The 13,627-nt window shown below is 44.5% G+C and overlaps 1 protein-coding gene across 2 annotated transcripts in view; it reads right to left on the reverse strand.

Annotated features, from left to right (window-relative positions):
* slc41a2b (solute carrier family 41 member 2b) overlaps window positions 1–13,627 on the reverse strand; it is a 71,650-nt gene that overhangs the window by 39,090 nt on the left and 18,933 nt on the right. For both annotated transcript variants that reach the window (XM_060903400.1, XM_060903401.1), the window contains exons 2-3: window positions 13,018–13,610; window positions 10,262–10,369 (exon numbers count right to left, since the gene is read on the reverse strand). In XM_060903400.1, coding sequence (XP_060759383.1) covers window positions 10,262–10,369; window positions 13,018–13,509 — 600 coding nt within the window. In that variant the 5' untranslated portion in view covers window positions 13,510–13,610. The remainder of the gene's footprint in view (window positions 1–10,261; window positions 10,370–13,017; window positions 13,611–13,627) is intronic.

A 13,627-nucleotide genomic window follows, 5' to 3' on the forward strand; every position in this document is an offset into this window, starting at 1 on the left:
AGTCAGCTGGGATAGGCTCCAGCTTGCCTGCGACCCTGTAGAAGGATAAAGCGGCTAGAGATAATGAGATGAGATGAGATTTCCCCACCGATTTTAGCATGAAAAGATGACGATGAGGCTCATGTTTAAGCACCATGAATGACTTAACTCCGGTGATAAGACAGAGGGTGATGTGAATGATGCTGATAATCCAAGTGAGAACTCATTTCCCATTCCCATACATTTATAATTCTTTAAACTTTTCCCAGTAATGTTTTACTGAAATGTAGAGGTAGGGCATCTTTCAATAAAATAAAATCATTTTTTTCCTTCAATAAAAAAAAAAAAAAAAAAAAAAAAGGTGTTTAAAATGCTCCAATTTTGCCAGGACTGAAATATATTCAAAAGAGAAAAATATATTAATTCAGAGCTAATATTTATTATATTGGACTGATTCAAAACTAATTTGACTGCATAAAGCGATTTACGTGGATACCATGTGAGAAAAAATAAAAAAATGTTAAAAAGAAAGAAGAGAAGAAAAGAGGATGAAATTTTAACGACGTCAGGGCTAAGTGCAGACTGTGGCAGCGTTCTGTAAATACACAAGAGATTGTAAGAAACCCGGTTCTGGAACTAGGATATTTGCCCAAAATCCTGAGTACGTACCATGAGGTCTGAGTAGGGAAAAGACAGTAAATCATTCATCTGTCTAGTACATAATGATCAAACCACAAACTTAGTCAGTGTGTGCTCATAAGAAAAACAGGAGAAAATAAAGGTCACAGGCTAACTCTGTAAAAGAAAGAGTAGCAGGGCTGGGACTGTGGTAGTGGCAGCTGTGTGAGGAGAAAACAGAAGGCCAGAGCTTCTACACTGCTGTGTTTGTTTGCTGTCTCACCTTGAGTGTGAATGACAGATTCAGCAGGAAAACACAAGCTATTTCACACACACTGGGGGTGACACCCCACCTACTCTCTAAGCTGCTGCTGCAGATGGGAGCTGGAGATATGAGAGGGAAAAAAAAAAAAAAAAACCTACAGAAGTCTTGCATCAGCAAATTCAAGACAGAAGTCTCTAGAAATGGCCAAAAATGTTTGCAATCAGTCTGCGTGCATGGTAAGATGCCAAATTATGCCTTCGTTCTCAGAGTGGACCTGCAAATACACATGAGCCGTATTAAACAAACAATTAGCTTCACATGAGAAAATCTGACTTTCTACAGACCGTCTCTTCCTGTGTTTGGACAGAAACAATACCAGTTTATACATAAATCACATCCAAATTGTTATTTTCCTAAATACGGACACACACAAGAAAGCCTTCTTTTATATCAACTCACGGAAAAAAAGCAAGCTAAAATCTACTGTTAAAAACAATAATTTAAAGTATTTATTATTTACAAATGTATGACCCCTCCTAGAACTGTCACCTTATTGTGGTGGAGGGGTTTGTACGCTTGAATGATCCTAGGAGATATGTTGTCGGGGGGCATTACGCCCCTGTTAGGGTTTCCCAAGGCAGACAGGTCCTAGGTGACGGGCCAGACCAAGAGCAGTTCACCAAAACCCCTTATGGATAACACTCAATCAAGGACCGTGACGTCGCCCGCTATGGCGCGTCCGGGGCCCCACCCTGGAGCCAGGCCTGGAGTTGGGGCTCGTATGCGAACGCTTGGTGGCCGGGCCTTTGCCCACGGGGCCCGGCCAGGCTCAGCCCGAAGCAGTGACGTGGGCCCAACCTCCTGTGGGTTCACCACCCACAGAGGTAGCCGTAGAGGGCTGGTGCAGTGTGGATTGGGCGGCAGTCGAAGGCAGGGGCCTCGACGACCTGATCCCCAAACACAGCGGCTAGCTGTTGGGACATTGAATGTCACTTCGCTGGGGGGGGGGGGGGGGGGGGGGGGGGGGCGAGCTTGTGCCGGAAGTTGAGAGGTACTGGCTAGAGATAGTCGGGCTCACCTCCACGCACAGCTTGGACTCCGGAACCCAGCTCCTCGAGAGTGGCTAGACTCTCCACTTCTCTGGAGTCGCCCATGGTGAGCGGCGGCGGGCTGGTGTGGGCTTGCTTATGGCTCCCCAGCTCAGCCGCCATGTGTTGGAGTTTACCTCAGTGAATGAGAGGGTTGCCTCTCTGTGCCTTCGGATCAGGGAGAGGGCTCTTGCTGTTGTTTGTGCCTACAGCCCAAATAGCAGTATAGAGTATCCGGCCTTCTTGGAGTCCCTGGGAGAGGTACTGAGAGGTGCTCAGACTGGGGACTCCATTGTTCTACTGGGGGACTTCAATGCTCACGTGGGCGACGACAGTGACACCTGGAGGGCAGTGATTGGGAGGAACGGCCTCCCCGATCTGAACCCGAGTGGTGTTTTGTTATTGGACTTCTGTGCTAGTCACGGTTTGTCCATAACGAACACCATGTTCGAGCATGGGGTGCCCATAAGTGCACGTGGCACCAGGACACCTTAGGTTGGAGGTCGATGATAGACTTTGTCGTTTCATCGGACCTCCGGCCCTATGTCTTGGACACTCGGGTGAAGAGAGGGGCTGAGCTGTCAACTGATCACTGGTGGCGAGTTGGATCTGCTGGCGGAGGAGGAAGTCGGACAGACCTGGCAGGCCCAAACGTATGGCGAGGGTCTGCTGGGAACATCTGGCTGAGCACTCTGTTGGGGAGGTCTTTAACTCCCACCTCCAAGAGAGCTTCTCCCAGCTTCTGAGGGAGGCGGGGGACATTGAGTCTGAGTGGACCATGTTCTCTGCCTCCATTGTCGACGCAGCTGTTCGGAGCTGTGGCTGCAAGGTCTCCGGTGCCTGTCGTGGCGGCAATCCCCGAACCCGGTGGTGGACACCGGAAGTAAGGGATGTCGTCAAGCTGAAGGAGTCCTATCGGGCCATGTTGGCCTCCAGGACTCCTGAGGCAGCTGATGGGTATCGGCAGGCCAGGCGTGCCACAGCTCGGGCAGTTGCGGAGGCAAAAACTAGGAACTGGGAGGAGTTCGGTGAGTCCATGGAGGAGGACTATCGGTCAGCCTCGAAGAAATTCTGGCAAACCGTCCGGCGCCTCAGGAAGGGGAAACAGTACTCTGCCAACACTGTTTACAGTGCGGGTGGGGAGCTGTTGACCTTGACTGGGGACATGGTTGGGCGGTGGAAGGAATACTTCGAGGATCTCCTCAATCCCACCGTCACGTCTTCCATTGAGGAAGCGGAGGCTGATGACTCAGGGGTGGACTCGTCCACTACCCAAGCTGAAGTCACTGAGGTGGTTAGCAAGCTCTTTGGTGGCAAGGCAATCACCCTTCTCAGCCTCCCAGGGAAGGTTTACTCCAGGGTACTGGAGAGGAGAATTCAGCCAATAGTCGAACCTCGGATCCAGGAGGAACAATGCGGTTTTCGTCCTGGTCACAGAACACTGGACCAGCTCTATACCCTTCATAGGGTGCTTGAGGGTTCATGGGAGTTTGCCCAACCAGTCCACATGTACTTTGTGAATCTGGAGAAGGCATTCGACTGTGTCCCTCGTGGTATTCTGTGGGGGGTGCTTCGGGGCTCTTTGCTAAGGGCTGTCCAGTCCCTGTACGAACGGAGCAGGAGTCTGGTTCGCATTGCCGGCAGTAAGTCAGACCTGTTCCCAGTGCATGTTGGACTCCGGCAGGGCTGCCCTTTGTCACCGGTTCTGTTCATAATTTTTATGGACAGAATTTCTAGGCGCAGCCAGGGGCCGGAAGGAATCCTGTTTGAGAACCACAGGATTTCATCTCTGCTTTTTGCAGATGATGTTGTCCTGTTGGCTTCTTCAAACCAGGACCTTCAGCATGTACTGGGGCGGTTTGCAGTCGAGTGTGAAGTAGCTGGGATGAGAATCAGCACCTCCAAGTCTGAGGCCATGGTTCTCGACCGGAAAAGGGTGGCTTGCCCTCTCCAGGTTGGTGGAGAAGTCCTGCCTCAAGTGGAGGAGTTTAAGTATCTAGGGTAGGGGTCGACCGATAATCGGCCTGGCCGATAAATCGGGCCGATATTCTGCATTTTTAGGGTTATCGGTATCGGCCATAATTTCCACCAATATGCCGATAACATGCCTTTTTGCAGCCATTTCGTTCCTAACGCGACTGTCACTGCACGTCCTTTCCTGCACTTGCCTCTCTGAGTTCAAGAACACGGTCCCGCCCACCACAACATCTGATTTGTTTGGCACAAGAGATATAGCCAATCGACACGTGTAGCTAAACGCTGTGAACTGTTTCAAGGCGGCCGTACGGGCACTCGGGCAGAAGCAGCACAAGGGATACAGCCAATCAACACACGTAGCTAAACGCTGTGAACTGTTTCAAGACGGTCGTATGGGCACTCGGGCAGAAGCGGCACAAGGGATACAGCCAATCAACACACGTAGCTAAACGCTGTGAACTGTTTCAAGACGGCCGTATGGGCACTCGGGCAGAAGCAGATCCCACTTCAAGGTAAGGACACGCTGCTTTTGAAGCAAGTAGTCACAAACACACAAGTTGCAAAAGCACATCATCATTATATGTTTACATTCTTCATCTACTACTTGTTAAAATTGTCCATTTGCATCTGTGTAGCCAGGCAAACTTAGCTTACGGAAGGAAGCACTTGAATTAGCCTACAACCAACTAGTCTCGCTGAAACTACATGTAATGTTGTCCATAGTAAGCAGTCCCCAGTATAACGTAGGCTGCAGTCATTTTTAAATCCCCTCTGGAAACGTTGTGAATGTGTCAGTAGTTCTACTCGAACAGTAGAATGACAGCCATACAGAGAGGTGGGTCAAGGGAAGACGAAATAAAATGTAGTGTTTGTGTTCTGTAGGCTAGCGCAAGCCTACTGGCTATTTGTTATGGTGATGAGTAAACTTCATGACGTGACTCGTGCTCAAAAAGCGCATTGCACTTGTATATGTTAGGTAACTTTATAAAGCGCTATTTGAACATTTAAACAAGCCAGGTGTGATATGGTGCTAGTAGGCTATGTAATACTGTAGGGAGTTTGTCAGGACGCTTGTTGTGGGCTCAGTAATTAATTGTGTCGTGGATGCACACTTGCTTGGATAAACGGCAATGAACGAAATACATCAATTAAACTCTTGACCAGAGGTGGGGACTTGAGACTTGGGGACTTGGACTCGAGTCACTGTTTTCATGACTTGTGACTTGACTTGACAAAACATGAAAATACTTGAGACTTGACTCGGACTTGGAAGTTTAAGACTCGGGACTTGACACATGATGACTTAAGTGACTTGAGTGTTATTTCCATCGTGTTTTTATTGTGAAAATAAAATGTAATATGCACATACAGTACTTCAGTAATTTTGATTGCACTGCCGTTGCGTTGTCACTGCCCTGTCCATCAGGCATGCTCTCTGCGTGGGCTATATATTCCACGCCCCATGCCACGATGTGTTCACAGATTTCACATCATATCATCATGTCAGCCATCCCAAGAGTAATCACTTTCGGCTTCAAGGGGTACTGCCTAGAAGGTAAACGACGAACGTCGCAGTGCAAGATTTGCAACGTGACGATTTCTGACAGCCAGACCACGACCTCCAATTTCGTCTGGCATTTGAAGATCCATTCTGCCCAGTAAGTTTATTAATGTGTTGTTATTTGGTGATAGCAGCTAAACTCCTCGTTAGCCAATGTTAGCCATGAGAGTGAGCGGTAGGAGGATTTTAGCCGTTGCAGATGTAGCTAGGGATTCAGTTTATTATTGTGAAATTCTTATGTGAATGCTGGTAAGCAATGTAGTTACGTCAAGTTTAATGATATTGTATATCAGTAGTAGTAAGTTGATTGTGCACTTTGCAGTCGTGATGCTGAATAACATAAGCAGCTTCCTACCCTGTTGTTCTGTTTCAGGATTAAGCTGATGGTCAGCTTGTGAACATGTACACGTTCATGAGAAGTACAAATTCGTGTAAGTGTGTTCGTGTACATTAGCCAGACTGTCCATAGGGCATAGAGGCAGGGGAGTTTATCATAGCCGTTTGAAATAGCAGTGCAGCAACCTGCACATTTTTTTCGTCACACTACCCGATCAAAAAAGAAAAGAAAACTCCGTCCCACTGCCTATCATGCACTATTGAAAAAAACGCCACGATTTGGATTCACCGGCATGCCACTCGCTGTTTGAATACAGGCTAGCAGCAATACTAAACTCTGCAAAATAGGCTGACTGTGCGCGGGAGTCTCGGTTCCCGCTGTAACACAGCGTTACGAAAATAAATGGTGCAGTCATCCAAACCATGATTTTACATTTAGTATATCAGGCTACCAGGCCGCCAAAACAATGGTTTGAATGACTACAATTTAGAGAGCACAACTCTGTAACTGAACAGGTGCATTGGATATTTCCCAGTGAGGTAATTTAAAAAGTCTCTGGGTAATTGTTCAAGGAAAGATGAATCCCGCGCACTGTCCTTTCCGTATTGTTCCCGAAACGTTGCACTTGTGGTAAGGAGGACAGTGCGTTAGCCACGACCGAAACGTTGTGAGCAAAGTTCCTGTGGAAAGGAATGTGCGGGATGCATATTTCATTTAACATTTATTTTCGTAACAATCTATTATAGCGGGAACCAAGACTCCCGCGCCAAAGTCGTTCTATATGTCCCCGCTCCGCACAGGCTGAGGCAGCCTCGGAGAGGGAGAGAGCGCTTTTGCACACACCTCTGTAGCTTGTCATATGGGGTAAGATGATGTCACTTTTGCACGGGCGAACAGGTCTTCTTTTTGAGACCTAAATTATGTCTGACACATTTCTCTATCCTTTGGGTTTTTTTTTTTTACTGGCGCAAACATACATCGAAGTCACTTCAGGTTTCTCCACGTGCATCTTATTAATAATAATCATCTCATCTGACGTGATTAGAGATTGGAGGAGCTCATGCCCCTGTTAACCCAAGGTGTCGTCCTACCCTCTTTTAACTACGCACATAACAGAATGCCAATTCTCTGTTTATTTTTCTTGTTGGCTGATGACAATGTGAGAAACTTAGTTGGCTTTCAATCTTGCAATCAATTTTGCCATCAATAAATAACTTTGTGACATTATTACTGTTTTGTTTTATTCCATGATGTATTTTACAGAACATGAGTATTTAAAATGCAAATATTTAACAGGTTGGGCACATGTGCCAGGGATGTTTACTGACATTTACTTATGTATTGCCTTTTCAATGTATTAAATTCATATTCTGCTGCTAAAATTATGCCAATACGCCTAAGGTGACTTGACTTGGACTTGACTTGACTTATTATAGGACTTGACTTGATTTGACATAGCCTGTGACTTGACTTGACTTGCCCAAGACAAAAAAGACTTGGGACTTAAAGGTTAAGACTTGAGACTTACTTGAGACTTGCACATGTGTGACTTGGTCCCATCTCTGCTCTTGACTTAAATGTTCTTATGCTACTTCACATTGCGCTGTAATGTACTCCACTAGTATTTATAATTCTTGCACAAGTGATTCTCCTCGCAAGTGATTCTCCTAACAGAACCCGCCTCAGTGGACAACATGCAGAGCAACTGTGCTTCTTTCACTACAATATAATCCTCCTAAATCGGGAATATTAGGCTTGGGCATTAAAAGCATTAGAATGTAGATGGTTACTTGTTGTTACATAATAGGGAGTGATCGCCTACTTTGTGTTTGATTTTACTTTTTAAAAAATGCTGCAGGCAGCTCCCTACACTTGATTTGTGATTTAAAAACTACTTGAAGTTGGTAAGTCTTACTTAGTTCTTAGTGTAAAAGAATCCAGAGTGTATTTTCATTTATTTTCCACTGAAAATGGTGAGCTGTAATATAGTAGGGAGTGATTTATTTTTTTTATTGGTGAATATTTTATTTTATCTCACATTTTATTCTAACTAATGTTTGACTTTATTGTACAAATGCTGCTGGCATCTCCCTGCACAAAATTTCATGTTCAATTTTACAATTAAACATACATTTCATGGATATGAAGGTCTGTGTCAGTGTGCTCTATGTTTAATTTCATGTGAATTATAAATGTTTACATTTATCGGTTGCACATATCGGTTATCGGCATCCCAATTCCATAATAATCGGTATCAGCCCTGAAAAAAAAAAAACATATCGGTCGATCCCAAACCTTGGGATCTTGTTCACGAGTGAGGGAAGGATAGCGCGTGAGATCGACAGGCGGATCGGTGCGGCTTCCACAGTGATGCGGTCGCTTTACCGGTCCGTCGTGGTGAAGAAGGAGCTGAGCCAAAAGGCGAAGCTCTCAATTTACCGGTCGATCTACGTTCCGACTCTCACCTATGGTCATGAGCTTTGGGTAATGACCAAAAGAACAAGATCGCGGATACAAGCGGCCAAAATGAGTTTCCTTCGCAGGGTGGCTGGGCGCTCCTTTAGAGATAGGGTGAGAAGCACAGTCACTCGGGAGGAGCTCGGAGTAGAGCCGCTGCTCCTCCACATCGAGAGGAATCAGCTGAGGTGGCTCAGGCATCTCTTTCGGATGCCTCCTGAATGCCTCCCTGGGGAGGTGCTCCAGGCATGTCCCCCCGGGAAGAGGCCCCAGGGAAGACCCAGGACACGCTGGAGGGACTATGTCTCTCGGCTGGCCTGGGAACGCCTCGGTGTTCTTCCCGAGGAGCTGGCTGAGGTGTCTGGGGAAAGGGAAGTTTGGGCTTCCATGCTCAGACTGCTGCCTCCGCGACCCGGGACTGGATAAGCGGGAGAAGACAAGACGAGACGAGACAAACGTATGAATGCTTTTAATAAATATTCCATCTAGATTTGTACAGACTTTAAATCGCATGAAAGCTCTATCAGTCGTCATCTAAACATATACAGTACATGTTTGGTAAACATCTCGCATCCTGACAGAGCTCTAAAGAAAGGACACACCCAATTACACACCTGTGCAAGGCGTCGGTGTGTGTCTAAGGATACGTGACTGGCTTTGACTATGCCAGGAGCCAAATGAACACCTGCGACAACAGGGACGTACTGGTAATAAGACTCGGACTGTTTAAAACTAGCAACAGCCTACACACGCAGCCATTTGTCCTTTTAAAATAGGCTCTCAGACAAAAACCAACATGACAAACATACACCACCAACTCTGTATGCACTAGTGCTGCACAAAATGCGTGTGTGTGTGTGGGGGGGGGGGGGGGGGGGGGGAATCATCCATTCGGTCATTAACGAAAACAGCATATTAATGTGCTTGGTCTTAAACATCATTTCCATAGCAACAGCTTACAGAAAGACTTATCCCCATAAAGAATTTTTTTTTAAATGTGTAATTGTTGATATGGTGAAAGTTTCTGGAAGGAGTAGATTAAATTTTGCAAGTTTGGAAAAGTACAAAGTGTCATTCATTAACAATTAAATAAGAATGTACTTTGCAAACTACTGTAATATAAGAGGAGTATAAAAGACTTCAGGATGTGCAGTTAGGAACGCAATCAACCTCACTGGAGTTGCAGTAACTCCACTTTGTATCAGCTTCATCACACCACCACATCCTCGTGTTTTATTCCTCACATATTGCTACACACACTGACTGTGTCATGACTTGCAAAGTATCGCACACACTGGTGATCACATGACACGTCAAGGTTAAACACTGACAATAATCAACTGGTGGATATCAGATCATACCGATGCCAAGATTCAACTTTACTACATAGATAGATAGATAGATAGATAGATAGATAGATAGATAGATAGATAGATAGATAGATAGATAGATAGATAGATAGATAGATAGATAGATAGATAGATAATTTACTTATGGTGCTTGTGTGTAAGGATTAAAAAGAAACCACTATCACTGTTCTGTAAAGGAGTAAGGACAGATACCAGTGTAATGCAATTTTTTTTTTAAGGAACTGCCTAAAAGTGGAGTTCCCGATGAGTGTAAAATGTGTTAGTAAATAATCCCGCGTTATTTTTTAAAAAGCAAATCAAAAATAAGTGCTGGATAAAAACTCCATCTATTTTATGCAAATAAAGAGAGAAATTTTGTTGTCTGGTGGTCAAGTGTTTAGGAGATACGTTGCCTTGCACTTACCAGCGGGTTCCCTGTGGGGGTACATGTAAGCACATCATACGATCACAAAAGCCATCAAAAATCTGGTCGATGCATTATCGTATTCTCTTAACTATGGAGCTTCACTCTGCGCACATTGCGTGAAGGGAGTATAAAGTAACTGAGCTGCCAAGGGTGTGGGGGGTGGGGTGGTGTTTGACACACGACACCAAGATCTAGACACTGACCGCTGTGGAAAGTCTGGAGGCTAGTGTCATTTCCAGGTTTCCTTTCAGACCCAGGAGAGCAGGGACCAGGATGAAGATCTCCGTCACATGCTTGAAGGCATCCCAGTGCTGCACGAGAGAGAGAGAGAGAGAGAGAGAGAGAGAGGCAATAAATTGCTCATTTGCTTGCATCTATATTTATGTAACAATTTTCCACCACTGGAAAGTCTTCAAGATGAAGTACTTTGTGGTTTCTCAGAGATTTTTGTTTGGGGTTTTTTGGTCTTATTAACCTTGAAAGAGGAAGAAAAGGCTTGTGAGATACTGTTTTTTTTTTCTTTTTTTTTTTTTTTAATAGTGTGCATGACCCAAGTGAAAACAGGAACTAACTTGTTTTGCAGATGTTTCATCACATTAACTAACTATAAATTGTCAAACAAACACATTATATGGACACGAGTGTTTTACTGGTAAATATGCCACTCATTTTTCATATGAGCTACATCTGGGACATCAAGAAACATTTTCCAATATCTTCCCTCGTGAGGAAATCGATGAATTGTTTTGATAAATTTGGGTACTTTGTCTGTGAATGTGTCTATACAATAAAAAGAAAAAAAAAAAATCACACGTTGGCTTGAAGATATGAAGTTTCTCTTCTTGTGTTGAAAAACTCATTTTCCATACGAAATACATCGCGAATCTGAGTGACATAATTAGACTAGAAAAGCACTCTGAGAACGCAGACCTCCGCCAAGAATCCTTTAAATAAAAAATTCCGGGATCCAGAAGGTGATCCGGATCACCGCCAAAATTTAATGGATTGTTACTTGTGCCCAGTCACACCTCTGGAAAAAATTTCAAAGCAATCCGTTCATAACTTTTTCCGTAATGTTGCTAACAGACAAACCAACGCTACCGAAAACATAACCTCCTTGGCGGAGGTAATAATATTGGCTGGCTGTTTTTTGTGATGCATCAGATATATTCCATTCTGCTAGCATGATATTGAATGAGTCAAAGATGAGTAGCTGAATGGAATATATCTGATAGACCATGAAAAAAAGCCAGCCAATATTATTATTTATTATTATACATACACACTCTTCACATCAGCATTCTTGAAGGCCAATGCTAGCTTACCCATGACTCGGTGCTGTTAGCACGGCAGTCCAGTTACATTCCAGCTGGTGTAGCAATGAGCAGCAGCATTAGCAAAGGCCAACACTAGCTTACCCGCAACTTGGTGCTGTTAGCGCGGCAGTCCAGTTACCTTCCAGCTGGTGTAGTGTTAGCGAAGGTCAACGCTAGTGCAGTCAAGCCGAATATTATTATTTTCCCTGTATAATTTACTTAGTGTTGCGTTTCTGGTTTCAGACTTCAGGCACCACTTTGTAAACAAGTTTGTTACAGTTTCTTCAGGTTTATGATACGGAATGTGAGGTCAGTTTGCACCCAGCAGACACGTGAGCACTTGCCCTCAGGCTGAGACCTATTAAAGATTTCTGTCTGTGAGGTTACATATTGCTCTCATGATATTTAACAGTTATTCCACAAAATCGAGTCATACATGAGCTGATAGCCGATGAGGTGTGTAGCACCGAGTTGGCTATAAGTCATGTATGACGAGACTGAGTGGAACAACTGTTTTATTCTATCCAAGTTCATTGGATTTTTGAGAAACATAATTTTTATTTTTTGCCAATCTGATAAATAAAAACTTTATACAAAACGTGTGACAAAATCATTTCCGCTTGGAATGTAAACAAACCAGCGAAATGAAAGGAGCAATTTGTGAAAAATGCTATAATAATTCTTAAAAAAAGTGATACATTTTTACTATCAAATTCCATATTTTGTTGCTTTTTTTGTATTTTTGGGGGTTTTGTTTTCGAGTAGTTTTTATTTCGTCCTCAGTAGGTTCAGCAACACGCGCCGCCATTTTGTTTTTCTCTACTCATGGTATAGGAACTGATAGCCTAGTAGTAGAGCAGCCAATCAGAGTGTGCAATTGCTCATATCCAGTAAATGTGGATAGAATAATCCAGATTATTTCACTTTGCATGTTTCAAAAGTCTGAGTATGTTCAAAAATGTTCTCAAAATAACGCAGCGCTGCTTCGGTTGCCTTGGCTTTAGAAGTAAGAACAATTCTGTTGTGTATCTTTACAGCATCAGTTGTGATTGTGAAAGAACACTGAAGGAAGTGAAGCTAAATGTGTTGTGGCATAGAAGGTGTGTATTTTTTTCCCCTTTTAGTCCTAAAGTTATGCAAACTTTTCCGCTCAACAATAAAAATAACAAAAAAATTATAGATCTGCATGTTTATATTACTGACACCTGTGATGTCATCATCTTATTTATAGCCAACCAATCAGCAGCTTCACTTTAAACTCCCACACATGAAGGTGCACACACGACAGCAACCGTTCTCACTTATTCATGTCACTTTCATTCTCTCTTTCTTTATTGCCCTTCCTGTTTCCTTTTCCCTCCAACATTCTCTTCTCTCCCCTTCACATGTTCTCATTCTCCTTCATTTAACTTGTTTATTTATCCTTCTCCGTACCTCTCTTTCTTTTCTTATGTCTCCTATTTCAATTCCTACCCTTGCTTTCAGCTCTAAGCACGGTGGAGGAATTTAAAAATACATTATGAATAAAAATTGCTGAACATGAACTTAAAAAGTAATTATTTTCTTAATTCCTTGTTAAGATTGATGTTATTCAACTAAAGGTACTTTTTTTACATTCTGATGTGATGAAGCATGAGACTCACCTGCACTATGTCCAAGACCATGCCAGCCGACACAGTGCCAAAGCCAGCCAGCAGGAACGGCACCAGAATCTGCAGAGCCATGGCCAGGGGTGACTCCTTGGGCATGTTTTGTGTGGCCGGTTTCTGGCCTTCTTCTTCACTGTCCTCTTCCTCATCGACCTCGTCTCCTGAGAGCCGGCTGTCAGGTAGCATGGGCTCCGTCTCACCGTACCGGCCATCTCCAGAACGTTCAGACAGGCGACGGCCTTCACGGTGAAAGCCGTTCTGGTGCGTCTCTGGCTTGGGTGAGCTCAGTTCCACCATGGCCAATCGTTCTTCTTGCAGCGTGGTGTAACCTGGAGGTACCATGGTGTGCAGCAAGGAAGACACGGGTTTCAGAGAGAGAGAGCCCCAGCGGCTCCCTCCACCAACACCGCTTCTGTTGCTGTTGCTCACAAACAGGTTAGGGCGCAGGGAGGTGAACAGAGCACCCCCTACAGTGCGGAGGCTCATACTGCAGCCAGGGGCTGGGCTGGCTCATGGCCCTCTGGATTGGAATGGAGGAAATAAGGGGATCACAAACCCATAGTCTTCCCAAGAACACTGAATCTGAGCTGCAACGAGAGAAACA

The sequence above is a fragment of the Neoarius graeffei genome, chromosome 21 (assembly GCF_027579695.1).
Source record: "Neoarius graeffei isolate fNeoGra1 chromosome 21, fNeoGra1.pri, whole genome shotgun sequence".
NCBI classification, from domain to species: Eukaryota; Metazoa; Chordata; class Actinopteri; order Siluriformes; family Ariidae; genus Neoarius; species Neoarius graeffei.